Source organism: Gopherus evgoodei, chromosome 8, assembly GCF_007399415.2.
Source record: "Gopherus evgoodei ecotype Sinaloan lineage chromosome 8, rGopEvg1_v1.p, whole genome shotgun sequence".
NCBI classification, from domain to species: Eukaryota; Metazoa; Chordata; order Testudines; family Testudinidae; genus Gopherus; species Gopherus evgoodei.
The window spans coordinates 1,970,304-1,996,921 of NC_044329.1; the positions used below are offsets into that span (position 1 = coordinate 1,970,304).

At 45.7% G+C, this 26,618-nt stretch overlaps 1 protein-coding gene across 2 annotated transcripts; it reads left to right on the plus strand.

The window, feature by feature from the left end:
- Nucleotides 1–2,187: 2,187 nt before the first annotated feature.
- LOC115656365 (secretoglobin family 3A member 2-like) lies at nt 2,188–19,683 on the plus strand. 2 transcript variants are annotated; one of them, XM_030572955.1, is made up of 3 exons: nt 2,188–2,323; nt 3,537–3,688; nt 19,466–19,683. In XM_030572955.1, the coding sequence occupies exons 1-3, from the start codon at nt 2,269–2,271 to the stop codon at nt 19,496–19,498; spliced, it is 240 nt and encodes a 79-aa protein (XP_030428815.1). In that variant the 5' UTR covers nt 2,188–2,268; the 3' UTR covers nt 19,499–19,683. The 2 variants fall into 2 exon arrangements, with proteins under 2 accessions (XP_030428815.1, XP_030428816.1); XM_030572956.1 differs by lacking the exon at nt 19,466–19,683 and adding an exon at nt 7,782–7,999.
- The last annotated feature ends 6,935 nt before the right edge of the window (nt 19,684–26,618 follow it).

Here is a 26,618-nt window from a genome sequence, read left to right on the forward strand (position 1 = left end):
TGCAAATTCTTTATGTCAAACTTGGCATTTACAAATCTGTCTTGACTAAGTATGAGAAGAACTATAGTTAAACCTTTTAGATGTTAACACAGCTGAAGAACTAACCATTTACTTTATTTGTCGCTAAACCAAAACATAAACTGCTGCTGTGATATGTTCTGATGTTTAGGAACAAACTAACTTTTACTATGTCTAGGAATATGCTCGGGATGGTTAAAGAAGGAAAAATCTCCCCCCCTTCTCCCCAGCGTACACAATTAAGGCTGTAGGCAGTGCAGCTGTAGCTGTGTCCATCCCAGGATATTAAGGTGGGTGAGGTAACATCTTTTATTGGACCAATTTCTGTTGGTGAGAGAGACAAGCTTTCGAGCCCCACAGAGCTCTTCTGCGGGTCTGGGAAAGGAACTCCCAGCGTCCCAGCAAAATGCAAGATGTTTAGCAGAAGCAGTTAGCTGTACGTTTACACAAGACATGACCATTGTATGCATTAGTGATTAAGATTGTGTGCCTGGAGAAAAGCCTGAGCCTGTGGTGTTATTACCCAGGCGTGTTGCCTCTTTTAAAAAGAAGCAACAACATAGTGTTCTTGGGAACCACTTTTGCATTCATGAGCCATTTGCAAGAGCCAAAGGTGGGAAAAATTTGCAGGCAGTTTAGGTCTCTAACAGACCTTGCCCACCTGCACATTTGTGAGGATGACATGCCATTGTTGTAACTTAGGCCATCATGGGGATCTAACCTGCAACACTAGCATCATGCTGCTCATGTGCACAGAACAACCACCAAAATCCCTGGAATCATAAAGATCTTGGTGTTGCAACAGCCCTTGGTTTTGTTGATTTGAAATTCAATTCACAGCTAACGCAATAGTAGCACCGAATTAAGGCGGCATTTTATTAACAAGAGCGTTACTTGATGCTTCAATAAAAGTCTGCTTTAGCAACTGAATCTTCAACAACTCTGCCATGGTATCAGAGCTGGCAATACCTGTCCCAGGTGGTTATTGGGATTCAGCTGGAGTTGCTAGGGGTGGTGATATCATCCGGGTCCCCCTGTCTTTGGCCCATTCTGGTCAAGGCACCTCTCAGGATCAGGGTGATGAAAACCTGGGGTTCCAGGAAATGTAAGGGTGGCAGCCATGACAGCGAAGCACACTCCAGTAGCCTCTGCCTGTTCTTTCCATCTGTTCGTCTTTTTGTTCTTTCCTATTTTCCCCACAAAAGATCTTTTTAAGGATCCCAAAAGAGAGTGATGGGTGAAATAGCCCATCCTCTCATTACTTTGTTGAGCAATTAGGCCTAATATCCAACTTACCAATTACGGTTCATTAATTTTTGGCTCTGTATCTTCTGTATTAAACAAGCATAATTTCACCACAGTCTTTGAATCCTATCAACTCGACCTTTTTGTTTCGACAAATTCACTTATTCTGTCTCCCTTTAATACATTTTCCCATCTGCTTTGATGGTGGTGGTTTGATGATTATAGGTTATTGTAACATCTTATGTATTTTACATACATTTTGGAGTGGGGCTCACAATTTGGTTGCATTTGTAGGTTCTATTGTCACAACAGGTCTCCTCAGGAATTCCTTCTCTTAGCAACCCAGGACTGAACAAGCTATTTTGATGCATGGCAGATTTTGGCCATTTGTGACACCAAAAAGAAACTAACTTTTTGACAAACTTGCGCAGTGTGTGCAGAAAGTGAGTTCTCATGCACTACGTCTTCCTAACTGCACAGGGCACACTCAGAGTACATGGCAGTATTAAGAACAGAGTGACATGGGAAGTCCATGTTCTTTCCATTTTAACAGCACATCTAGATTCAAAGTATTATTGTTCCCCCCAGGGAAGTGAAGGAGATTTGTGAGGCAGCAGAGAGGAGTTTTTGTTTGCCACAAACCTAATCTGAAACCCTACTGCATTATGAAATGTTCTGACGTGTGCTACAGCCAAAAGGCATAACGCTCTTCTCCCCTGGACACATGTCCTGTACACGTGCCCAGCTGTTAGAAGAACTTGGCAGATATCACTCTTCAGTGGTTTCCATTCCCCTGCAAAGCAGGATACAAGGGGAGGGGTATTTGCATTTTTAACCTGACCTTTAGTTGTGCAAACATGTCAGTGGAATTGCCTCGGGAGGTCCTGGGAGGAGCACAGGCAGGGCCCCCAGGATATAAACAGGCGCTGTTCATGTACCGCTCTACAGGAGAATTAAGTATCGCCCAGTTTCCGACGTGACTCTGAACAGACAGCCATCTCCACCATGAAGCTGACAGTCGTCTTCACGGTTGTCACCCTGGCGCTTTGCTGCTACTCAGGTAAGTGAGCTGTTGGCTGCAGAACTGTGCATCTGGAACCTCTGCAACCGATGATGCCTTGGTTGAAAACAGCAATTCTTCCTGCTAGGGAAAAATTCACTCAGTGCCTGATCCCCTTCCCTTTGATATGACTGGAAAGACCCCTGAACCCAATAGGATCTGGATCAGTCCCTCAGTCAGAACCTGTACGATAAATAAGGATGTAAGTTATAAAGCAGCATTTAAAATAATTTGCAAATGTTTCAGTATAGTCAGTGATCTGAACAGAGCAGCCTTGTAATCTCTGCGGGCTTCCACCTTTTGGGTAAGTGCAGCAGTTGCATCAGAGCTGCAGCTAGACACTGAGGTTTTTTTTGAACATGACATAAGGGAGTTAAATACCCAAATGCCGTTAGGGTTCGGCTCCTCTGAACATGTCTATAAGTGTATATACCTTAAACAAACAAACCTGCAGGACTTAAATAAAATACTGTGTAAATCTGCTGCAGTCTGTATCTCTGGGAGCAGCTTGGACCTTTCTGTCATGATAAATGTCAACAGATCTACAGCCTGGCTTCTTCTTGAGTCATTATTTCATAAGTAAATGAATCAGGCCCAACCCTGCTCACATGTTTAGTGGGGTTACTCCAGATTTACACAGGTGTTAGTAAGAGCCGGATCTGGTGCATTATGTTTAAAGTGAATAACCATCCATCATTCACTCATGGTTTACACTGAGCTAGGTGAGTGGAAATCATTTGATTTTGCAGAATAGTTTACCTGTCAAGGTTTGCGAAATTGAATACTTGGCAAAAGATTTTAATTAGCAGTTTGTGTCTAGACGACAAAGTTATAAAATTCTTACTGAAAGTCCTAACGTTAGGAAAAGATCACTTTAAAAAGGAAATCACTTAAACTTTAATTTTTTGTTTCTTTTTCAAAACATTTTAGAATTTTAAATGACAGTGTGGCCGGGTGGTGGAGTGATCTGCTTGGTGAATGGGCCGTGATGGTCCAATGTATCCTTACCCTGAGGGAAAGTTCCACGGCCTGGGAGCAGATTGCTGCTTTCATCCATGTTAGTCAATAAGTTCCTTTATAACTTTGACCATTGCCCATGTAATGCTCTGCCCCCTCCTAGCACTGAGAAACACCCCGAACGCTTTAGCAACAAGGACATTCAAAACGTTCGTTCCTTCTCCTGTTGAGTTTGTTTGACAATTTTGTCTTGCAGCTTCTGCTCTCCTGGTTGACACTGTTGGTTCAAATGTGTTGCCAACCCTACTTTCCGTTCCTGTCGAAGTCCTCAAGGGCCTGATTGAAGGGGTACAGGGCTGTGTGAATGAGCTGAGCCCCGAAGTGGTATCTGCCCTTACTAGCGCGCAGGTAAATCCACCTTCTTTTTCTCCCTTTCTAACATTAAGTTCAATGTATCAACTTCCTACTAACCTGGATTTTCTATTAATTATTATTATTGTTAAATGGAAATGCTACAGGGAAAAAAACAAACCAATCTAATACCAGTTTGAATATAAGGAGTGAAAGGGGCCAAAAGTTAGGAAGCATCAAAGAAACACCAAACTCAGAAGGTTTTTCCAATAGCCGGGTGCCCATGTTTAATTCGCACCATGGCATTTGAAAGAATACCCAGACCATATGTGTATTACCTCTTATGGTGAGGAGATTACCAGGTATTTGAGTCTGAATTTATACCCAGGCATGGATTTCAGGTCACTAATATGTTGCATGTGATGGCTTCTTTGGCCTGTATTTGAAAGAAAGATATATAAATCTAGATGATATTTGTCTTCTTAATAGCTTACTCTATTGATTTTTCTTTTTTGCTACCAAATGAGAATTAGACCAACTGGCCTTCCTATCTGAACACTCTTGACCCCTATGTATCTTCTCTGTATATGGCATCTCCAGTTCAGGCAGAGAGTCACTGACAGGGGCTCCAGGAGAAGCCAGGTAGAGGAGCTAGGAGAGACCCTCATTGCTGAGCTCCGACAAGGTTTTCTTCAGTACCTTTCAGCAACAAATTTTAATGAACAAAAATTGCTGTCAATTTCTGCCCATTTCCCTAGCTTTCATACTGGGACAGGTCCAAACCTCTCCTGAGCTCACAGCCCATCATGCATTACTCCCTGCCTAGCCCACAGACTCGCTCCCCATTCACATTTTCCTGGGTAATGTGCAGCTGAGGGGAAAACATTAGACACTGGGGCAATCCACACAACAACCGAGAGCAGAGAAGCAACGTGCCACCAATCCGCATGGCCCCTGTACCAGGGCACTGCTTCTCCCCAGCCTGCACAGGACACACTGCCATGCCCACAGTGTCTCTTGGGTATTTGATTGTCCCATACGTAACAAAACCAAAGAAGAACAGTTCCTTAGCCCCCCAGGTGACTGTCACCAGGGGATTTCCCTCCTTTACCTTTCAGACTCTCACCTCTCAGTCCCCTGGGGACTCTGGCAGTTCTGCTGCCTGCAGCCTCCTAACTCTGACTGATCAGGTCTGCCCTCCTTCTTATAAGCCCTAATTGGGGTCCTCTGATGCAGCACAGGCAGGGCCGGTGCAACTGTTTAGGTGAACTAGGCGGTTGCCTAGGGCGCCGAGGTTTGGGGGTGCCAAAAAGTGCCCCCCAAATTTTTTAAAAAATGGTTGACTGGCCGCTGCTGCTGGGATAGAGAGGGAGTCTGAGCTGCCGGCGGCAGCCGGCAGCCCAGGGAAACCCCAGGCTGCCGGCTGCCGTGGAGGCGCACTGACTCTGGGTCAGCGCGCACTGCCGCGGCAGCTGGCAGCCCAGGGTGTCCCCCGGGTCAGCGAGCTGCCACGGCAGCCTGGAGCCCAGGGTGTCCCCCGGGTCAGCGAGCTGCCACGGCAGCCTGGAGCCCAGGGTGTCCCTCGGGTCAGCGAGCTGCCACGGCAGCCTGGAGCCCAGGGGATCCCCCGGGTCAGGGCGCCGCAGCAGCAGCCGGCAGCCCAGGGTTTCCCTGGGCCAGGGGATCCCCTGGGCTGCCGGCTGCTGCGGTGGCGGGCTGACCCGGGGAATCCCCTGGGCTCTATCCCATTTAAGTTTGTATATCACTTGGCAATTATTGTTATGAATATTATTACTTATGTATTCTGCGTCCAAAAATGTTCTAGGATCTCTGCAGACAAATAAAAGAGACTCACTAGCCCAAAGAGCCTGTAATCTAAATTAAAAATGACACCAAGTGATAGTGACAAACAATGGGAGCAAAATAAGGAAATGAGAAGAGGAGGATACAAAAATCAAGTGACATAGTTACTTGTTAGGTTCACATCATGTTCTGCAAAATCTGTACAGTTTTTTATATTCCCTTTCCTGTTTGTATCTAAACTGTTCCCGCATTTTCTAAACTTGAAGTGATTTTCTCTTTCATTACTAAACAGACCCCTTACAAACAATCCATACACCCTTGTGTTGTTTTAAACTATTGCATGTGTTAAAACCTACTAAGCCCCCACTTGTTAGCTTAGGAGCTCATTTACACATATTTCCTATCTTACTTCATCACCAACCACCCTTAGCCCAGATCCCCAACCCAGGTTACTGTAAGCCTCTCATCCTCTGATATCTCCACATCTCTTCCATCCCCAGCAATCATGTCCTTATTTCAGTAAGTAAGTATTTTCATTGCCCAGAAATGAGAAGTTTACAAAAGTTACTCTTGTTATCAGAGGTCTTGATCCACCTTCATAGAATCATAGAATATCAAGGTTGGAAGGGACCTCAGGAGGTATCTAGTCCAACCCCCGCTCAAAGCAGGACCAATCCCCAGACCTTGAAGTCAGTGGAAAAATTCCCACTGATTTCAGTGGGTTTTAGATCAGGCCCAGAGGCTCCAAGAGCCACTTCTTCCTCTTCCTTCACAGAAGCCCTTCAACATCATATTGCCTCCTGTTCTAGCATTCAGCTCAGGCTCTCTGTTAAATAATAAAGAACTTCTGGGGCTATTACCTCAGAAAAGCAGAAAGTTTGTTACTCCTGTTTTATTGTCCCATTTGAAATAATTCTTTAAAATGTAGGTTTCTCTTGTGTAAGGTAACAAGTGACTCAGGATCACCATCTAGCCACAACATGCATGATGCTGAGAAATAAGTAGGTGTGGTGGTTGTTTGCTGACCGGTAAAGCCCCGATTTGATACTAAATACTGGAACAGACATGAACTATTAATATCTCTAGAGCTCCCAGACCTCTCCCGTTGATGGCCTCCTCTTTCGCAATCAAGCAAATGGGATTTGCATGTGAATTCTTACAATGTAACATTCAAGGATTAGCTGGACAGCTCGGAGCACCTTGGAGTTGTACCTTCTGTGAACTTTAATCTTTTATCATTCTTTCTAGCAGAGCAGCACAATAGTGGGATCCTAGGTTGTACTAGCCAGATGTTTTCCTTACTAGCTTGGAAGGTTGCTCTCCTATTATTTTGTCAGATGCTTGAATTGCACCTATCTCAAGTGAGGTAAAGTAGAACAAGGCAAAACATCTTAACAGATACCTCCTGCATAAGTGATTGCAGGATAGGGGTCTATTTCTTTAAAACAAACCTGGATCACAATGCCTCTGAGAAACTTGACAACCTCTAATATGGAACAACTTTTTGATCCTATCCAGAGCAGTTGCTGTTACACCAGTAGGATAAGATCTGCCTACATCTGTGCTTTTGTTTAGTGTAATGGTTGCAACTTAAACCTAACAAGGCTTGAATACTCAGGCTTAAGCTTGAAAGTCATCTTGATCTCTTAATCAATATTTACATCAAACAGTTGATGAAATTCAAATAGTTAATTATAGTAAGTGACATGCATTCTCTATCCTTTACTTTTAATAGTGAACAAGAAAAAGGGCTGATAGGAATAAAATTTCATTTTTTTTTGTTTACAGCTGATGCAGCCTCATGGCAGATTAAAAAAAAAAGGCCGGGGGCACAATTTCGTGACCGTGTATTGTGTATAATGTATGTGATTTTTTTGGGGGGGGGGAGGACGCAAGATGTAAGTTTCACCTAGGGCACAAAACATCCTTGCACCGGCCCTGAGCACAGGTGCCCTGGACCCGCTTTCTCTTAAAGGGCCAACGTCAGCCTGTGATAACTCCATGCCCCAGAACATGACAGGCATTGAATTCAAGCTCCTGGAACAGGACAAAGTCCCTTGTTATCTCCCACCCATCGTGCCTTATTCTAGGCCTAAACTGTGGAACCAAACCCTTAACTGTATGTTCCTGGGTGATGTACAACTGAGGTGGAAACGTCACAAACTGGGGAGCTCCAGAGCACAAGGGAGCCCAGAGAAGCAGGGTGCAGCCAGTGCGAGTGGCCCTGCTGCCCACAATATGGCAGCCGTTTACTGCAGCTCTAAGTTGTTTCTTTACTTGTCTTGTGCAATGTAACCCCTGGCCAGGAGCTCAGCTCTGCGGTCACTGCTCTTGCTCTGTCTTTTAGGGTATTCTGGGTTCAGCAAACATCCTGGCGTAAGGATTCCTGCAGAGCCAGGCGAGGATCTCGGATGGATGAATACCGGAAGCTCCCCTCTTCTTCCTCTCTGATTTCAGCTTTTCTCCTATCTCTGCATGCAGCCCAAGCTCCTGGTGCTCTCACCCCCTCCAGTGAGGGCTCAGAATCGCTCCAATCATTTGTTTCAATAAACTAACTGCAATGCACTTCCTGCTTCGTCTGCTTTCCTCGGAGTAGCACAGAGCACGCAGCTGGTTTGGGTCAGAAGTGTATTATAGGGAACAGCTGGAGGTTTTGCCGTTGTTGTGAGTTCCTGGCGTGCCCGGGGTTAGGTGGGTATAAAATGCCTGGTGATCTCACTGTGAAGTGGCCGGTATGGGTGTAACATTCATTCCTCCAACCCCATTTCCCCACAGAAAACTGACTCAGGCTGGCTCCCTGATGGAAATATAGTGCATCTCAATAGTTAACCCTTTAGCTCCTGGACTACAACGTGAGAGTGTTGGTGTGTGTTACAGGACTTAGGGTGATGGAGTGAGATTTTCTGACCACAGTTTCTGCCCCAGGAAGAAATTTCTCTCACTCTGATATTCCAAACCACCCAGAATGGCTTCCCTGCTGTATTGTAGCCACTGAGGGACAGATTGATTCTCGCTCTTGGCTCCCTTCCCCGTCACCTGAAAGTCTCAGTATTATCACGATCCAGCAGATAACACTCTTTAGTACAGAGAAATCAGTAACATTTCTGGTATCAGCGCATCTCAGAAAGGCCTTGACCACGAATGGAAGGGGGCACCACAATTACATACACCTACTGGAACCATGGAAGTGTCTCTGGGAGCCCTTCATCTTCCAGCTCCCTGCCCACCACTCGCAGAATGTGCATAGTGAAGCCCTAACTCCCATCCTCTGCCTGGTTCCTGGTGTGAAGGAGAATCATCTTTCATGAGAGTGCCAGGCAGGGTCTGCGAGGGTCTCTCTTGGTGCTCACTGCATTCAGGGTTTTGTTCCCCGGCGTTTCTCAGGGGTTTGCTCCAGATGGGTAGAGATTCGATAAAGTTCCAGCAGGTGCAGCCAGAATCCCCCTTTCACTGTCTTTAGCACTTGGATGTGCCAGGGGAACATCTTTCCTTCCCTGATCCGTCCCCTCTGGAGAATGGTGCCAGCTCCTATGATAAACTCCCACTCCAGCCACACGCCCTTTGTTCATCGCTTTGTGTTTTTATGTCTTTAGAGTAAATGTGGTTGAGATAAAACAAGTGAATCCAAAGCAGCTGATGGAGACGGCTGGGGCCAAAACGGTACAATCCCCCACACATGGGAATCGAATCACACAAACCACGCTGGTTTAACGTATCTAGTGTGTAGATGCCACCTTGCACTCAGCTAGCAAATCACTCACTCATGTCCCTTCCTGCAAATGCACCTCAGGCCCCTTCCCGATGCATGTCACATTCGTCATGCAGAAACGGATCCACATGGTGTTTTGTCAGGCACAGAGAAGATTCACTTAGAGGCAGGAAGAAAGAGCCTGGAAACATTCATACATCTCAGCTGAGATCAGGAGAAACGCTGAGCTAGTGTCTCCTTGGAGATTTCCAAAGCTGCTGTGTAAATGGGAATGTCTCCTGGGTGTGCTGGCAGTAAGGCTATTGCAAGTGCTAGGGGTGGTGCTTCTTTCCCCATCCCTCTGTCACCCCTCGATGCTTCCACACAGGATGAGTGGGGCTAGTTGCTGCAAGCAGGGGCCCCAAGAGAGGAGACAGACAAACTGCCATTCTGCCTGCCTTGGAGACAAAGGGAGAGCATCATGTGCTCACCTGGAAACCCTTGTCCTCTGAGGCTGGGACCCGCACTGGCTGGGATTGGCCTCCCCACGTCCCTGAGGTTATCACGGATTAGAAGGCAAAAACCCCACACTTGCGGTGACATGTTTTCCGAGCTCATGCAATCCTTCACACGGATTGGGCACAGCTGAATGCATGGAGGCATTCAGTGGCAGAGGATAGGAAAGAATTAAGCGAGCGTGAAGAGCAGAGGCAGGACGTGATGCTGAGGCTAATGAGGGAGCAAACGGACATGATGAAGAGTCTTTTGGAGCTGCAGGAAAGCCAACAAGAGCACAGACCCCGCCTGCAGCCACTCTATAACCACCTCCCTGCCTCCCCATGTTCCATAGCCTCCTCACCCAGAGACCCAAGAACCTGGCGCGGGGGTGGAGGGGGGGGCTCTGGGCACCCAGCCACTCCACTGCAGAGGCTGGTCCAAGCAACAGAAGGCTGTCATTCAAACAGTTTGATTTTTAGTGTGGCTACAATAAGCAATGTGGCCTTGTCCTTCCCTCCTCCCCCATCCCACTCGGGCTATCTTGATCGTTATCTCATTTTTTTAAATTAATAAAGAAAGAATGCAGGGTTTCAAAACTATAGTTACTTTATTTCAAATGGGGGAAGGTGGTTGGTGTCACGGAGTGTTGGGGAGACCAGGCTCTGCACCCCCGGCTTCCTGCGATTCACCGTGATTCTTAGCCAGCCAGTAACACAAAAGGTTTATTTAGACGACAGGAACACAGTCCAAAACAGGTCTTTCAGGTACAGACAACAGGACCCCCCTCAGTTAGGTCCATCTTGGGGGGGCGAGGCAGGGAAGCCAGAGCCCCACTGGGGGGCCAGAGGCCCATCTGGGCTCATCTCCATTTTTCCAGCCAGCTCCAAACTGACTCACCCTCCAGCCCCTCCTCCTCTTGGCTTTCGTCCCTTCCCGGGCCAGGAGGTCACCTGACCTCTTTGTTCCCCAGCACCTTTTGCTGTCTCCTTGCAGGGGGGAATGGCCCCTGCCATTAGTTGCCAGGAGACAGAGTGTTGGCCATGTATGCACGCTGGCCTTTATCCCACCACCTAGAGACTTAAGAACTGCATAGAGGAAACTGAGGCACCCCTACAATGTTCAGAGGAATCATTAAGAACAGTCCCACTTTGTCACAACTGGCTTACAGGGACTTAAAACCAACAAAGGGGCTGGTTTGCATCAAGGAGAAACACACACAACTGTCACACTGAAGCCTGGACAGTCCTGAAACTGGTTTTCAAAGCCTCTCTCCTTGCTGTGCTCTTCTAATTGCCCTGGTGACTGGCTGCTCAAAATCGGACGCCAGGTGATTTGCCTCAACCTCCCACCCTGCCATAAACGTCTCCCCCTTACTCTCACAGATATTACGGAGCACAAAGCAAGCAGCAGTAACGATGGGAATGTTGGTTGCACTGAGGTCTGACCAACAGCGCCAGTGGGATTTTAGACGTCCAAAGGCACATTCTACCACCATTCTGCACTCGCTCAGCCTGTAGTTGAACTGCTCCTGACCACTGTCCAGGCTTCATGAACAGGTCCCCTGAGCTCGTCGCTGGGGAGGAGGAGAGCAGAGTTGTAGTGGAAGCGGTGGACGAGGACGGGTACCAGTCCTACTGCACCGTCTGCTGCGAAGGCAAGGAGCTGCTGCTGTGAGGCAATGCCAGCTGCTGCAGGTGCTTCTGTGTCGAATGCTTGAAGATCCGGGGAGGGCAAGGTACCTGGCCAAGGCAAAAGAGCAAGAGCCCTGGAGCTGCTACATGTGTCAACCACAGAAGTGCTATGGGGTGTTACAGGGCCGACCGGACTGGAATGTACGGCTGCAAGACTTCTTCACCAGTGACAAAGGACAGGAATATGCTGCACCTAAAATCTAAAAAGGCCCACACATGTCCCAGAGTCCCCACCCTTGATAACGGAGCGTCAATGATTGCATTGGCTACTTGGATCACAGCAGCCCCCACAGTAGACTTGTCCCAACAGCAGTGGTGACGTTGAGCTGAGCGGGCTCCATGCTTGCTGTGGTATGGCATCTGCACGGGTAACCCAGGAAAAAAGGTGCAAAATGATTATCTGCCGTTGCTTTCACTGAGGGGGGGATGACTGACGACATGTACCCAAAACCACTTGTGACAATGTTTTTGCCCCAGCGGGCATTGCGAGTTTAAACCAGTATTCCAATGGGTGGCGGAGACTGTGGGGACTCTGGGATAGCTACCCACAGTGCACCACTCTGTAAGTCGATGCTAGCCACAGTAGTGAGTACGCACTCCACCGACTTAATGTGCTTAGTGTGGACAAATGCAATCGACTGTATAAAATCGATTTCTAAAAATCAACTTCTATAAAATCGACCTCATTTCATAGTGTAGACATACCCTTGTGTGTGTGTGTGTGTGTGTGTGTGTGTGTGTGTTCATCTGATTCTGGGGCTGGAGGAACCCAGCCCTGGGGAACCTGGGTCCTGCAGGATAGCTCCATTGGGAGGGGACTTGCAGACGGGAGAAGCAGAGCTCCATATCAGAACGCAAGTGACTCAAGCAGTACATTGATAGAAGTACAGAACTCCCCTCTCCCCCCCCGAAGAGTAACCCCAATAAATGAGCATGCCCCAAAGTAATGGGCAAATCTGGTAACACTGATTCTGGGAAGAATTTAAGCAAATGCTTCAGTCAGTCTTTACCCAGAACAGCTCTTAAACTGATGAGTAAACCCCTTGCCCATCTCTCTCAGGGCTCAGCTGCGCCCAGGATTTGGCCAGTCGTCGTGAGAAGATACTGAACACTGCAATTGGACAGGCCAGAGCCAGGCCACGCTCTTGGCCTGCATCCAGGCTTGACTGCAATGTGTAGGCCTGCTGTATTAACTTAGATGAGACAGATGGGCCAAACGTGTTAGCATAACCTAGTTCCTGATTGTTGTCGGATGTCAGCAGTGTGGGGCTCTGCTCTGAAGTTGATAACAGTCGGCTGCATGCGTGTACCCTCTGTGTGCTGCCCCGGCTCTGCACAGATCGCTGACACAGCAGACCCGAGAGAACCCCCAGTGACCACTGACTCTGATAATGTATGAAGGCACCTAGCCAGGGTTATTGTCAAACGAAGCACAGTAATAGTTCCCCGTAGACTCTACAGAACATCCTACGAATATGTGCCCCTGAGAATGGACCGACTCAGTCAGTGGCGGGACTCTCCACTGCTCCCTAGGCTAGACAAAGACATCCACTTAGGGATGCATTCTTATACACAGGTACAAACAAGTTACACATCACTCCTGACGTATCAAGGTACAACCCCTCTGCGTGTTGGGGTGCTGCCTCTCACCTGGTACAGGCTGGTTCGAACAAACAAGCCTATCCACCATACTAGCCTTTTGGCCCTGTCTTTAGGATGGTTCGGCCTGTTCTTCATTATCTCTGTGGAAGGTGTCGTACCAGACTGTTCTGGTGCCATCCTGGCCCATGTTTATCCTATTAGTGCTTGAGATCCTTTAGCTATGTGTATACATCCAATTAGCAGTCTTCTTCTTCCCAGCTCCTGTGAGCAGGGCCTGCCTCTGGCTCACAGCTTCACTTCGCTTTATGTTGGCAAAGTCTTGACCATTACTTCAGTTCAGGCCTCAGGCCTCATACCAGGCCTCTAATACAAAGGGTCTATGTTTCAGGGCCTCATCTTACTACAATCTACACATTAACATAAAATAGGGTTAAGCAGGGTCTGGGACTTGGTTTACAGACAATTCAGCTTGTTTAGCACAATTGCAAATACACTACTAGATATTTTAAGCTTTTCATTAAAGATACCGAAAAGGAAAAACAGTTAAAGTATTTAAGGTGTTGGTTGGGATGGAGCTGGAGTTGCTGTGGGGGCATGTCCTCTGTCTCTAGAGTGACCAGATGTCCTGATTTTATAGGGACAGTCCCGATTTTTGGGTCTTTTTCTTATATAGGCTCCTATTACCCCCCACCCCCGTCCCGATTTTTCATATTTGCTGTCTGGTCACCCTATCTGCGCCCCTCGCTCTCTGGCCTGTTCTGAAAAGGACTCTGCTCAGGATCGGGATCATGAAGGTCTTGTACTTTCCTCACAAAATTTCCCTTTTTAAGAATCCCAAAAGGGAGTTAAAGGGGGTGAAATAGCCCATCCTCTCATTATTTTGTTTACCATTTAGGCCTATTATCCAACATACCAGATATGGGTTATTTTATTTTGGCTCTGCATGTCCTGTTTTTAATTTCAACAGAGTCCTTGAATCATATCATCTTGGCCTTTTTGCTCTCACTAATTCATTTTTTCTGTTTCCCTTTAGGACCTTTTCCCATCAACATTTGTTACTTTAGATTATTTTAATATCTTATAGTCTTTTACATACTTGTAATAATTGAGCCCACAGTCTGGGTCATTCTATAGGCCCAAGAATTGTACTTAGTTATATTTTAAGGTTTGCAAATTCTTTATGTCAAACTTGGCATTTACAAATCTGACTTGACTAAGTATGAGAGGAGCTATACTTAAACCTTTTAGATGTTAACACAGTTTAAGAACTAACCATTTACTTTATTTGTTGCTAAACCTAAACTTAAACTGCTGCTGTGATATGTTCTGATGTTTAGGAACAAACTAACTTTTACTACGTCTAGGAATATGCTCTGGATGGTTAAAAAAGGAAAAATCCCCTCCCCCTTCCCTCCAGCGTACACAATTAAGGCTGTAGACAGTGCAGCTGTAGCTGTGTCCATCCCAGGATATTAAGGTGGGTGAGGTAACATCTTTTATTGGACCAATTTCTGTTGGTGAGAGAGACAAGCTTTCGAGCAACACAAAGCTCTTCTGCGGATCTGGGAAATGAACTCCCAGCGTCCCAGCAAAATGCAAGATGTTTAGCAGAAGCAGTTAGCTGACGTTTACACAAGACATGACCATTGTATGCATTAGTGATTAAGCTTGTGTACTTGGAGAGTATCCTGAGCCTGTGATCATCTTACCCAGGTGTGTTGCCTCTTTCAAAAAGAAGCAACAACATAACGTTCCTGGGAACCACTTTTGCATTCATGAGACATTTGCAAGAGCCAAAGGTGGGAAAAAATTGCAGGCAGTTTTAGTCTCTAACAGACCTTGCCCACCTGCACATTTGTGAGGATGACATGCCATTGTTGTAACTTAGGCCATCACGGGGATCTAACCTGCAACGCTAGCATCATGCTGCTCACGTACACACAACTGCAACAATCAAAATCCCTGGAGTCATAAAGATCTTGGTGTCGCAACAGCCCTTGGTTTTGTTGATTTGAAATTCAATTCACAGCTAACGCAATAGTAGTCCCAAATTAAGGTGGCATTTTATTAACAAGAGGGTTACTCTAGAGGATGCTTCAATAAAAGTCTACTTTTAAACCTTCAACAACTTAAAACACTTTCCTTTCTCCAGTCTCTTAGGTGGTATCTGAGATGGTGTTAAGTGTCCTTTTGGGGTAAAGAGAAGAAGTAGTGAGATGAGCTGGAGACGTCGCTGCTGCTGGTGTTTTTGTAACAGTCCAGCCTTAGAAAGAAAAGCCCCTTTGTCTGACAGTCTCTGCGATGATATCAGAGCTGGCAATACCTGTCCCAGGTGGTTTTTGAGATTCAGCTGGAATAGCTAGGGGTGGTGATATCACCTGGTTCCCTCTCTCTCTGGCCCGTTCTAGTCAAGGCACTTCTCAGGATCAGGTGATGAAGACCTGGGGTCCCAGGAAATGTAGGGGTGGCAGCCAGGACAGCGAAGGTCGCTCCAGTAGCCTCTGCCAGATCTTTCCATCTGTTTGTCTTTTTGTTCTTTCCTATTTTCCCCACAAAAGATCTTTTTAAGGGTGAAATAGCCCATCCTCTCATTACTTTGTCGACCAATTAGGACTAATATCTGACATAACTATTATGGTTCATTAATTTCTGGCTCTGTATCTTCTGTATTAAACAAGCATAATTTCACCACAGTCTTTCAACCCTGTCAGCTTGACCTTTTTGTTTCAACAAATTCCCTTATTCTGTCTCCCTTTCAAACATTTTCTTATCAGCATTGGTGATTATAGGTTACTGTAACATCTTATGAACGTTTACATACATTTTCGAGTTGAGCTCAGAATTTGGGTACATTTGTAGGCTCTATTGTCATGAAAGGTCTCCTCAGGAATTCCTTCTGTTAGCAAGCCAGGACTGACCAAACTGTTTTGATGCATGGAAGATTTGGCCATTTGTGACACCAAAATGCAATTCTGAAGTAAAGTAATTCTGGGGTCAACTCCTTGATAAATTCACGTGGTGTGTGCAGAAAGCGAGCCCTCGTGCAGTACGGCTTCCTGACGGCACAGGGAACACGAACATATATCACTGTAATAAGCACAAACTAGTCTAGTTCCTTTCCATGTCAAGAACACATCTAGACTCAAAGTATTATTGGTTTCCCCCAGGGAAGTGAAAGAAATTTGTGAGGTGGCAAATGCTACTGCATTATGAAATGTTCTGACATGTGCTATAGCCAAAAGGCATAACACTCTTCTCCCCCGGCCACATCTCCTGTACACGTGCCCAGCCGTCAGAAGAATTGGCAAGTATCACTCTTCAGTGGTTTCTATTCCCCTGCAAAGCAGGATACAAGGGGAGGGGTATTGCATTTTTAACCTGACCGTTAGTTGTGCAAACGTGTCAGAGGAATTGCCTCGGGAGGTCCTGGGAGGAGCACAGGCAGGGCCCCCAAGATATATACAGGCGCTGTTCATGTACCGCTCTACAGGAGAATTAAGTATCGCCCAGTTTCCGACGTGACCCTGAACAGACAGCCATCTCCACCATGAAGCTGACAGTCGTCTTCACGGTTGTCACCCTGGCTCTTTGCTGCTACTCAGGTAAGTGAGCTGTTGGCTGCAGAACTGTGCATCTGGAACCTCTGCAACCGATGATGCCTTGGTTGAAAACAGCAATTCTTCCTGCTAGGGAAAAATTCACTCAGTGCCTGATCCCCTTCCCTTTGATATGACTGGAAAGACCCCTGAACCCAATAGGATCTGGATCAGTCCCTCAGTCAGAACCTGTACGATAAATAAGGATGTAAGTTATAAAGCAGCATTTAAAATAACTTGCAAATGTTTCAGTATAGTCAGTGATCTGAACAGAGCAGCCTTGTAATCTCTGCGGGCTTCCACCTTTTGGGTAAGTGCAGCAGTTGCATCAGAGCTGCAGCTAGACACTGAGGTTTTTTTTGAACATGACATAAGGGAGTTAAATACCCAAATGCCGTTAGGGTTCGGCTCCTCTGAACATGTCTATAAGTGTATATACCTTAAACAAACAAACCTGCAGGACTTAAATAAAATACTGTGTAAATCTGCTGCAGTCTGTATCTCTGGGAGCAGCTTGGACCTTTCTGTCATGATAAATGTCAACAGATCTACAGCCTGGCTTCTTCTTGAGTCATTATTTCATAAGTAAATGAATCAGGCCCAACCCTGCTCACATGTTTAGTGGGGTTACTCCAGATTTACACAGGTGTTAGTAAGAGCCGGATCTGGTGCATTATGTTTAAAGTGAATAACCATCCATCATTCACTCATGGTTTACACTGAGCTAGGTGAGTGGAAATCATTTGATTTTGCAGAATAGTTTACCTGTCAAGGTTTGCGAAATTGAATACTTGGCAAAAGATTTTAATTAGCAGTTTGTGTCTAGACGACAAAGTTATAAAATTCTTACTGAAAGTCCTAACGTTAGGAAAAGATCACTTTAAAAAGGAAATCACTTAAACTTTAATTTTTTGTTTCTTTTTCAAAACATTTTAGAATTTTAAATGACAGTGTGGCCGGGTGGTGGAGTGATCTGCTTGGTGAACGGGCCGTGATGGTCCAATGTATCATTACCCTGAGGGAAAGTTCCACGGCCTGGGAGCAGATTGCTGCTTTCATCCATGTTAGTCAATAAGTTCTCTTATAATTTTGGCCATTGCCCATGTAATGCTCTGCCCCCTCCTAGCACTGAGAAACACCCCGAACGCTTTACCAACAAGGACAGTCAAAACATTCGTTCCTTCTCCTGTTGAGTTTGTTTGACGATTTTGTCTTGCAGCTTCTGCTCTCCCGCTTGTCAGTTCCCTGGTAAAGGTTGTGCCAAATTTGCTGTCAGACCTGCCTTCCATTCCTTCCAATGTCCTCACTGAACTGGTTGGAGTGAAACAGGATATTGTGAAAGACCTCACCTCCAAAGTGCTGCCTATTCCTAATAACCTGCTGGTAAATCGACCACCTTTTTCTCCCAGTTTAACATTAAGTTCAATATATCAACTTCCTACTAACCTGGATTTTCTCTTAATTATTATTATTATTTTTAAAAGGAAATGCTACAGGGAAAAAAATGACCCAAACTAACACCAGTTTGAATATAAGGAGTGAATGAGGCCAAAAGTTAGGAGGCATCAAAGGAAAACCAAACTCAGAAGGTTGTTCCAATAGCCAGGTGCCCAGGTTTAATTTGCACCATGGTATTTGAAAGAATACACAGACTGTATGTGTATTACCTCCTATGGCGAGGAGATTAGCGGGTGTTTGATTCTGAATTTATACCCAGGGGATATTCCAGGTCACTAATACTTTGCATGTGATGTTTTCTCTGGTCTGTATTTGAAAGATATATAAATCTAGATATCTTTCTTGTTAATTGCTAACTCTATTGATATTTTTTGCTACCGAATCAGAATTAGGCCAAAGGACCTTCCTAGCTGAGCACCTTTGATCCCTATGTATCTTCTCTGTATATGACATCTCCAGTTCAAGCACAGAGACACTGACAGTGGCTCCAGGAGAAGCCATGTCGAGGAGCTGAGGAGAGACCCTCATTGCTGAGCTCCGACAAGGGTTTTTTAAGTAACTTTCAGCAACAAACATAAATGAACGAAATGTTACAAAATGCTGCCGCTTTTCCTAGCTGTGCTGCTGGGACAGGTCCAAACCTCTCCTGAGCTCGCAGCCCATCATGCATTACTCCCTGCCTAGCCCACAGACTCACTCCCCATTCACATTTTCCTGGGTAATGTGCAGCTGAGGGGAAAACATTAGACACTGGGGCAATCCACACAACAACCGAGAGCAGAGAAGCAACGTGCTACCAATCCGCATGGCCCCTGTACCAGGGCACTGCTTCTCCCCAGCCTGCACAGGACACACTGCCATGCCCACAGTGTCTCTTGGGTATTTGATTGTCCCATACGTAACAAAACCAAAGAAGAACAGCTCCTCAGCCCCCCGGGTGACTGTCACCAGGGGATTTCCCTCCTTTACCTTTCAGACTCTCACCTCTCAGTCCCCTGGGGACTCTGGCAGTTCTGCTGCCTGCAGCCTCCTAACTCTGACTGACCAGGTCTGCCCTCCTTCTTATAAGCCCTAATTGGGGTCCTCTGATGCAGCACAGGTGCCCTGGCCCAGCTTCCTCTTAAAGCATCAGCCTCAGCCTGTGATAACTCCATGCCCCAGAACATGACAGGCATTGAATTCAAGCTCCTGGAACAGGACAAAATCTCTTCTTATCTCCCACCCATCGTGCCTTATTCTAGGCCTAAACCGCGGAACCAAACCCTTAACTGTATGTTCCTGGGTGATATACAACTGAGGTGGAAACGTCACAAACTGGGGAGCTCCAGAGCACAAGGGAGCCCAGAGAAGCAGGGTGCAGCCAGTGCGAGTGGCCCTGCTGCCCACAATATAGCAGCCGTTTACTGCAGCTCTAAGCTGTTTCTTTACTTGTCTTCTGCAATGTAACCCCTGGCCAGGAGCTCAGCTCCGCAGTCACTGCTCTTGCTCTGTCTTTTAGGGTATTCTGGGTGTACAAGACATCCTGGGGTAAGGATTCCTGCAGAGCCAGGCGAGGATCTCGGATGGATGAATACCGGACGCTCCCCTCTTCTTCCTCTCTGATTTCAGCTTTTCTCCTATCTCTGCATGCAGCCCAAGCTCCTGGTGCTCTCACCCCCTCCAGTGAGGGCTCAGAATCGCTCCAATCATTTGTTTCAATAAACTAACTGCAATGCACTTCCTGCTTCGTCTGCTTTCCTCAGAGTAGCACAGAGCACGCGGCTGGTTTGGGTCAGAGGTGTATTATAGGGAACAGCTGGAGGTTTTGCTGTTGTTGTGAGTTCCTGGCGTGCCCAGGGTTAGGTGGGTATAAAATGCCTGGTGATCTCACTGTGAAGTGGCCGGTATGGGTGTAACATTCTTTCCTCCAACCCCATTTCCCCACAGAAAACTGACTCAGGCTGGCTCCCTGATGGAAATATAGTGCATCTCAATAGTTAACCCTTTAGCTCCTGGACTACAACGTGAGAGTGTTGGTGTGTGTTACAGGACTTAGGGTGATGGAGTGAGATTTTCTGACCACAGTTTCTGCCCCAGGAAGAAATTTCTCTCACTCTGATATTCCAAACCACCCAGAATGGCTTCCCTGCTGTATTGTAGCCACTGAGGGACAGATTGATTCTCCCTCTTGGCTCCCTTCCCCATCACCTGAAAGTCTCAGTATTATCACGATCCAGCAGATAACGCTCTTTAGCACAGAGAAATCAGTAACATTTCTGGTATCAGCGCATCTCAGAAAGGCCTTGACCACGAATGGAAGGGGGCACCACAATTACATACACCTACTGGAACCATGGAAGGGTCTCTGGGAGCCCTTCATCTTCCAGCTCCCTGCCCACCACTCGCAGAATGTGCATAGTGAAGCCCTAACTGCCATGCTCTGCCTGGCTCCTGGTGTGAAGGAGAATCATCTTTCATGAGAGCGCCAGGCAGGGTCTGCGAGGGTCTCTCTTGGTGCTCACTGCATTCAGGGTTTTGTTCCCCAGTGTTTCTCAGGGGTTTGCTCCAGACGGGTAGAGATTCCATGAAGTTCCAGCAGGTGCAGCCAGAATCCCCCTTTCACTGTCTTTAGCACTTGGATGAGCCAGGGGAACATCTTTCCTTCCCTGATCCGTCCCCTCTGGGGAATGGTGCCAGCTCCTATGATAAACTCCCACTCCAGCCACACGCCCTTTGTTCATCGCTTTGTGTTTTTATGTCTTTAGAGTAAATGTGGTTGAGGTAAAACAAGTGAATCCAAAGCAGCTGATGGAGACGGCTGGGGCCAAGAGGGTACAATCCCCCGCACATGGGAATCGGATCACACAAACCACGCTGGTTTAACTTACCTAGTGTGTAGATGCCACCTTGCACTCAGCTAGCAAATCACTCACTCATGTCCCTTCCTGCAAATGCACCTCAGGCCCTTTCCCGATGCATATCACATTCGTTATGCAGAAACGGATCCACGTGGTGTTTTGTCAGGCACAAAAAAGATTCACTTAGAGCAGCGGTTCTCAGACTTTTGTACTGACAACCCCTTTCACATAGCAAACCTCAGATTGTGACCCCACCCCATAAATTAAAACCACTTTTTTATATATATAACACTATTATAAAAGCTGGAGGCAAAGTGGGGTTTGTGGTGGAGGCTGACAGCTCGCAACCCCCCATGTACGAACCTAACAACCCTCTTGGGGGTCTTGACCCCCAGTGTGAGAATCCCTGAGTTAGAGGCAAGATGAAAGAGCCTGGAAACTTTTGTACATCTCAAACTGAGATCAGGAGAAAGGTTGATGTGTAAATGGAAACCTACCCTGAGTGTGCTGGCTGCAAGGCTATTGCAAGTGCTAGGGGCAGCACTTCTTTCACCATCCTTCAGTCCCTTCCAGCGTTAGCACAGGATGAGTGGGGCTAGTTGGTGCCAGCAGGTGGCCCAGGAGAGGAGACAGACAAGCTGCCATTCCACCTGCCTGTGAGGCGAAGGGAGAGCATCATGTGCTCACCTTGAAACCCTCGTCCTCTCTGGGTGGTACCAGCACTGACAGGGGTTGATCTCCCACTAATTTCAGATCCAGAATATATTTGCATACCAGTGACAGTCTGAGGTTTACACCTAGAATGCTTCTGTCCCTGCACTAGGGGTGGAGTAGTTTGGTGGCTGGACCAAGTGAGTAATAAAAATGTACTTCTGGGTCCAACAAATTTTTTGGGGGAGGTCAAACATGAAATGGTTCCTTGTGCTGCTGTGGGGGGATTTTCCCTTTTAAACATATTTTGTTAAATAAAAGTGAAGCAAATTTTGAAAAGAAAAGTGACGGAGAATCCACCACATCTCTTGGTACAATGCACCAACAGCTAATTGGACCCTCCCTGTCCAATATTTGCACCTTATCACCAGTTAGAATGGGTCCAGGTTCAATTTCCAGCCACTGGGTCTTGCTAAGCCAGACTCTGCAAGATTAAAGAGTTCTCTACCATCAGAAATCTTCCCCTGTCCTAGTACCCCAAGCAATGAACATCCAGAGATTCCCACCAACAAAAGCTTTGGGGATCCAGGCTTTACCACTGATATCAAGGAAAGGACAAATGCATTTCTTAGATGCAGAAAGGGCCTGATTCCAGGAAGCATTTAAGCAAATGCTTCAGTCAGTCTTTACCCAGGAGAGCTCTTAAGCAGGTGACTTGAGTCATGGGCCGAAGAAGGAATTATTCCAAGCTGGATGCGGGAAATGCTTAGCATTGCCAACAGCAGCCAAGGTCAACAGTGAATAAAATAGCTAGAGCTGGTCTGTCATTTTTGCATTTTAAAAAATTAATTGAAAATGATGCAAATTTTTAAAAAAACCTTTTTGTTTCCGTTTGATTGGTTGATTGGTTTTGCTGATACTTACCTGGAGTTGAACGTTTTCAAAAATTCCCTTATTGACAAAATATTTTCCTGAAATGTTACAAAAATGGTAAAAACTGTCCTGTCTTTTTTGACATATTCTAAATTTTCTAAAAAGAGTCGAGGAGCCAGCTGTTAGAGGAGCTTTTCCCCTGTCACCTATTAACTTTACAGTGAGTTAAGGACCATGGAGAGCGCACATGCTGCTTGCTGTGTCTGCTGCTGGCTTCTGAAAGCTGAGGTCAGAAAGTCTCCACCTCTATGCAGAGAATTTCTGGGAAAGACCAGGGGAGTTCCATATTAGACTTTCTCTTTGAGTTGTAACAATGCACTGACTATGGAGAGGTGTCCCTCTGGCAAGGTGCATCTCTCCAGAAGGAGGTGGAGTCCCCTGCTAAAAGGGTTGTTCATAACATTCAAAAAGGAAGTCAAACAAGTCTTCTGAATGTCGAGCAAGGGGATGAATAAGTCACAGAGCGTGATCAAATGGCAAATGTGAGAAGGACAAATTAAACCAATCTCGGAAACAATTAGGACTAACTGACTGCACGTGACATGCAGCAGGGGAAGCCTTGAATGACTTACTATTAATCTGTCATTTTTTTAACTCTTCCAGTGGAGAGATTTCCAGAAGGTCACTTCTTTCAAAGGGGAGCAAGGTCAAAAGAGCCAGTACTTGTATTTAACAAACTCAACAATGCCCATTCAGTAGTACTTTGTCAATGGAGAACACGGATAAGCAAACAAGTTCCGGGAAAAACAAACTCTGCCTTTAAATTCCTGGAGTCTGTGGCAAGTTTAGCTGATTTTGTTTTTATTTAAGCAGCATTCACATTTCCAACTTCTACATGTCTGAGAAACCGACATGCCAAGGAACCATGAGAAAAAAAGTTCTCATTCTCTTTCCTGATGTGAAAATTTCCATTCTCACAGTATTCCCAACCCATTTAGAAGAATGAAGAATTGGGAATAAGAATTTATGCATGTGAATACTCATCTGAATCCAACTTTACTTTTAAATAGATTGGGGCTTAAAAGTGGTGGAGATAAACATATGACGTGGCTTATAACTGCAAAGTATTTTAACATTTCTTAACTGTTTTTTTTTCACACCTACTAGCATTTAGGACTTTATTTGTCATGCATTGCTACTTCTTGTGTTAGTGGTACAAAAATACTGTTAAGATAGCTCTATGGGCTACACTATTCATACCTTAGTCCTCCAGCACTATTCAGGCTCTCCCACATGCTGCATAAGCGCTGGCACTCAACCTTAGCCATTATTGCTATTCATGTGTTCCGCAGACACAGGGTAAATATAGCACAGTGGTATTTCTTTGATGGCCAACTTCCATTCCAGCCAGAGGTGCCCTATCTCTGGGTCTTGCCAAACTAATGCATGGCAGGTATCTTTTCATTCTAACTCCTGTGTAAGGGTAATTGTGACCATGTGAAATGAATAGACCTTCGGGAGTGATGGAGTTTCCCACTGATTGAGGTGGCTCAGAACCACTGGAATTCACAGGCCCAGCTAGACGTCAGCAAGAGCCATGTGAGACAGTAATGACAAGGGAATTGATGTTGTAACAACACAGAGTGAATCCTCTTGCCCATCTCTCACGGGCTCAGTGCGAGGGTATTGAACATGTAATCGGACAGGCCAGAGCCAGGCCACGCTCTTGGTCTGCATTCAGGCTTGGTTGGCATGTGTAGGCCTGTTGTACTAACTTACATGTAACCTAGTTCCTGTTTAACATTAAACCATGTCCAGTGCTTAGTTTACAGAGAACTCAGCTTGCTTAGCACTATGGCGCACACACTACTAAATATTTTTAAGCTTTTTATTAAAGATACTGAAAAGGAAAAACAGTTAAAACATTGAAGGTGGTGGTTGGGTTTCAGCCGGATTTCTTAGGGGTGGAAATGACTTCTGGGTTCCTCGCTCTCTGGCCTGTTGTGGTCACAACACCACTCAGGATCAGTATGATGAAGGCCCAGAATCCCAGGAAACAGAGGAGCAGCAGCCATGACAGCGAAGCTCATTCCCATAGCCTCTGCCTCTTCTTTCCATCTCTTTGTCTTTTTATTCTCTTGTACTTTCCCCACAATACTTAGTTTTTTAAGGACCAAAAAAGGAGTGATGGGTGAAATAGCCCACCCCCTCATTATTTTGTCTATCAGTTAGGCCTGATATTTGACAAAGCACTTATGGTACATTATCTACCTGTCTTGTTTTTAATTTCAACGTAGATTTTAATTACAACATTTTTTCAGGATTAGTAAAGAACATGTCAGAGACCAATCTGAATGAGCAATATGGGGCCGGATGCTATTCACCCCAGGGCACTGAAGGAATTAGCTGAAGAAATCTCGGAGCCACTGGTGATAATATTTACAAACTCCTGGATGCTAGGTGAGGTCCCAGAAGACTGGCAAAGGGGTAACATGGTGCCCATCTTTAAAAAAGGAGGAGCGGTTGAACTATAGACCAGTCAGCCTGACTTTGACACCTGAGTAGCTACTAGAGCAATGTATAAAACATTCAATTTGCGAATACCTGGGGGATGAAGGGGTGATCACTAGTGTTGAAATGGATTTTTAATGGCCCACAGCTGGGCAGATAGTTACCAGTCCCAGTGAAAATTCGGGAACCTTTGCTTAATGCACAGTAGTTTATTTGAGAAAAATCACACAAGCAGTAAAGGTTATAGAACACACATTTCCCTAACAAGCCTCAATTCCCCAAGCATAAACACAGTATTCTGACTGGCAAACAAAGCAGGTCTAGCTACCAGTCCTAGAGGGAGACTTCTTTTCCTGTCTGCTTCTCAATTCTCAGGTACTTGGTCTGTCAAATGTCCCTCAAAACAGGGTCTTAGTTACCCCGAGGCCTTCTGTCTCACACTACCACAGACCTCTTCAGATGTTAATTGATGAACTAGCTAACTAATTTACTCTGCTTAGCATTTATATCTTTGTTCTTAAAAGAGTCACATGCCCCAAAAATGTGCCCTGTGGGAGTTCATTGCTGGTTTTTTATAATTAATATTCTGGAAGGGGGGCTACAAAGCAGACATAGACTAAACATTTACCCTTTCGTCAATCATTCACTTGAGCTCTTAGCCTGATGCCATCCAGAGGAGTCATTTTGACCCAGGTCAGCCTGTACCAAGCCCACTGATCACATGTTTTTATGTTTTCTTTATTTTGTAGCTTGCCCCCTGGCTGATATATTCCAAAGTTCAATTCTGAAATATACTTGCAGATCGAGCCATTTCAGCACTTCCAGTAAATTCCCATACCAACTGTCATAAACATACAGCTAAGGGTAGCATAAAATCCCTCCTTACCCTGTAAAGGGTTAATCCTGCCTTTATCTGTAAAAGGGAAAAAAGCTCAAATAACCTGGTTGGCACATGACCAAAAGGACCAATAAGGGGAGAAGATACTTTCAGATCTGTGGGGGAAGGTTTTTGTTTTGTGTTCCTTTGTTCTCTCTCTGGGTCAATGAGGAAGCAGGGCAGGGAAAATCTCCCTAAGCCATATCTGAACTAAGCATCTAATATTACAGAAATAGTAAGTAATAGCAAGAAAGTGCATTAGATTATCTTTTGTTGTAGCTTGTGAATTTTCCCTGTGCTAAGAGGGAGGTTTATCCCTGTTTTTGTAACTTTAAAGTTTTACCTAGAGGGGAAATCCTCTGTGTTTTTAATCTGATTACCTTGTAAATTACCTTCAGTCCTGATTTTACAGAGGTGCTTCTTTTACTTTTCTTTATAATAAAGTCTGTTTTTTAAGACTCTGATTGGGGTTTTTAGTGTCCTAAAAACCCAAGGATCTGGTCTGTGCTCACCTTGGTTACTTATCTGGTTGGTAAATTATTCTCAACCCTCCCCAGGAAAGGGGGGGAAGGGATTTGGGAGGATATTTTGGGGAAACAGGAACTCCAAGTGGTCCTTTTCCTGAATCTTTGTCTAACTCACTTGGTGGTGGCAGTCCTTGCTGTCCAAGAGCAAGGAAAAGTTTGTCCCTTGGGGATGTTTTTATCCTAAGCTGGTAGAAATAAGCTTAGGGGGTCTTTCAGGCTGGTCCCCACATCTGTACCCTAGAGTTTAGAGTGGGGAGGAAACCTTGACACCAACTATCTAATGCTAAGAGAATCCGGCTCCCAGAATCCTTTAGCAAATCCAGACGTACTTAGCCATACCAAATTCATGCTTACCACAGTTATTCATATTAGTCA

Bases quoted from the DNA above. Each gene is read 5' to 3' on its own strand.
- LOC115656365 (XM_030572955.1), top strand. From the start codon at position 2,269: ATGAAGCTGACAGTCGTCTTCACGGTTGTCACCCTGGCGCTTTGCTGC. The intron at 2,324-3,536 runs GTAAGTGAGCTG...TTTGTCTTGCAG, and splicing joins GGCGCTTTGCTGCTACTCAG to CTTCTGCTCTCCTGGTTGAC. The intron at 3,689-19,465 runs GTAAATCCACCT...TCTGTCTTTTAG, and splicing joins CTGCCCTTACTAGCGCGCAG to GGTATTCTGGGTGTACAAGA.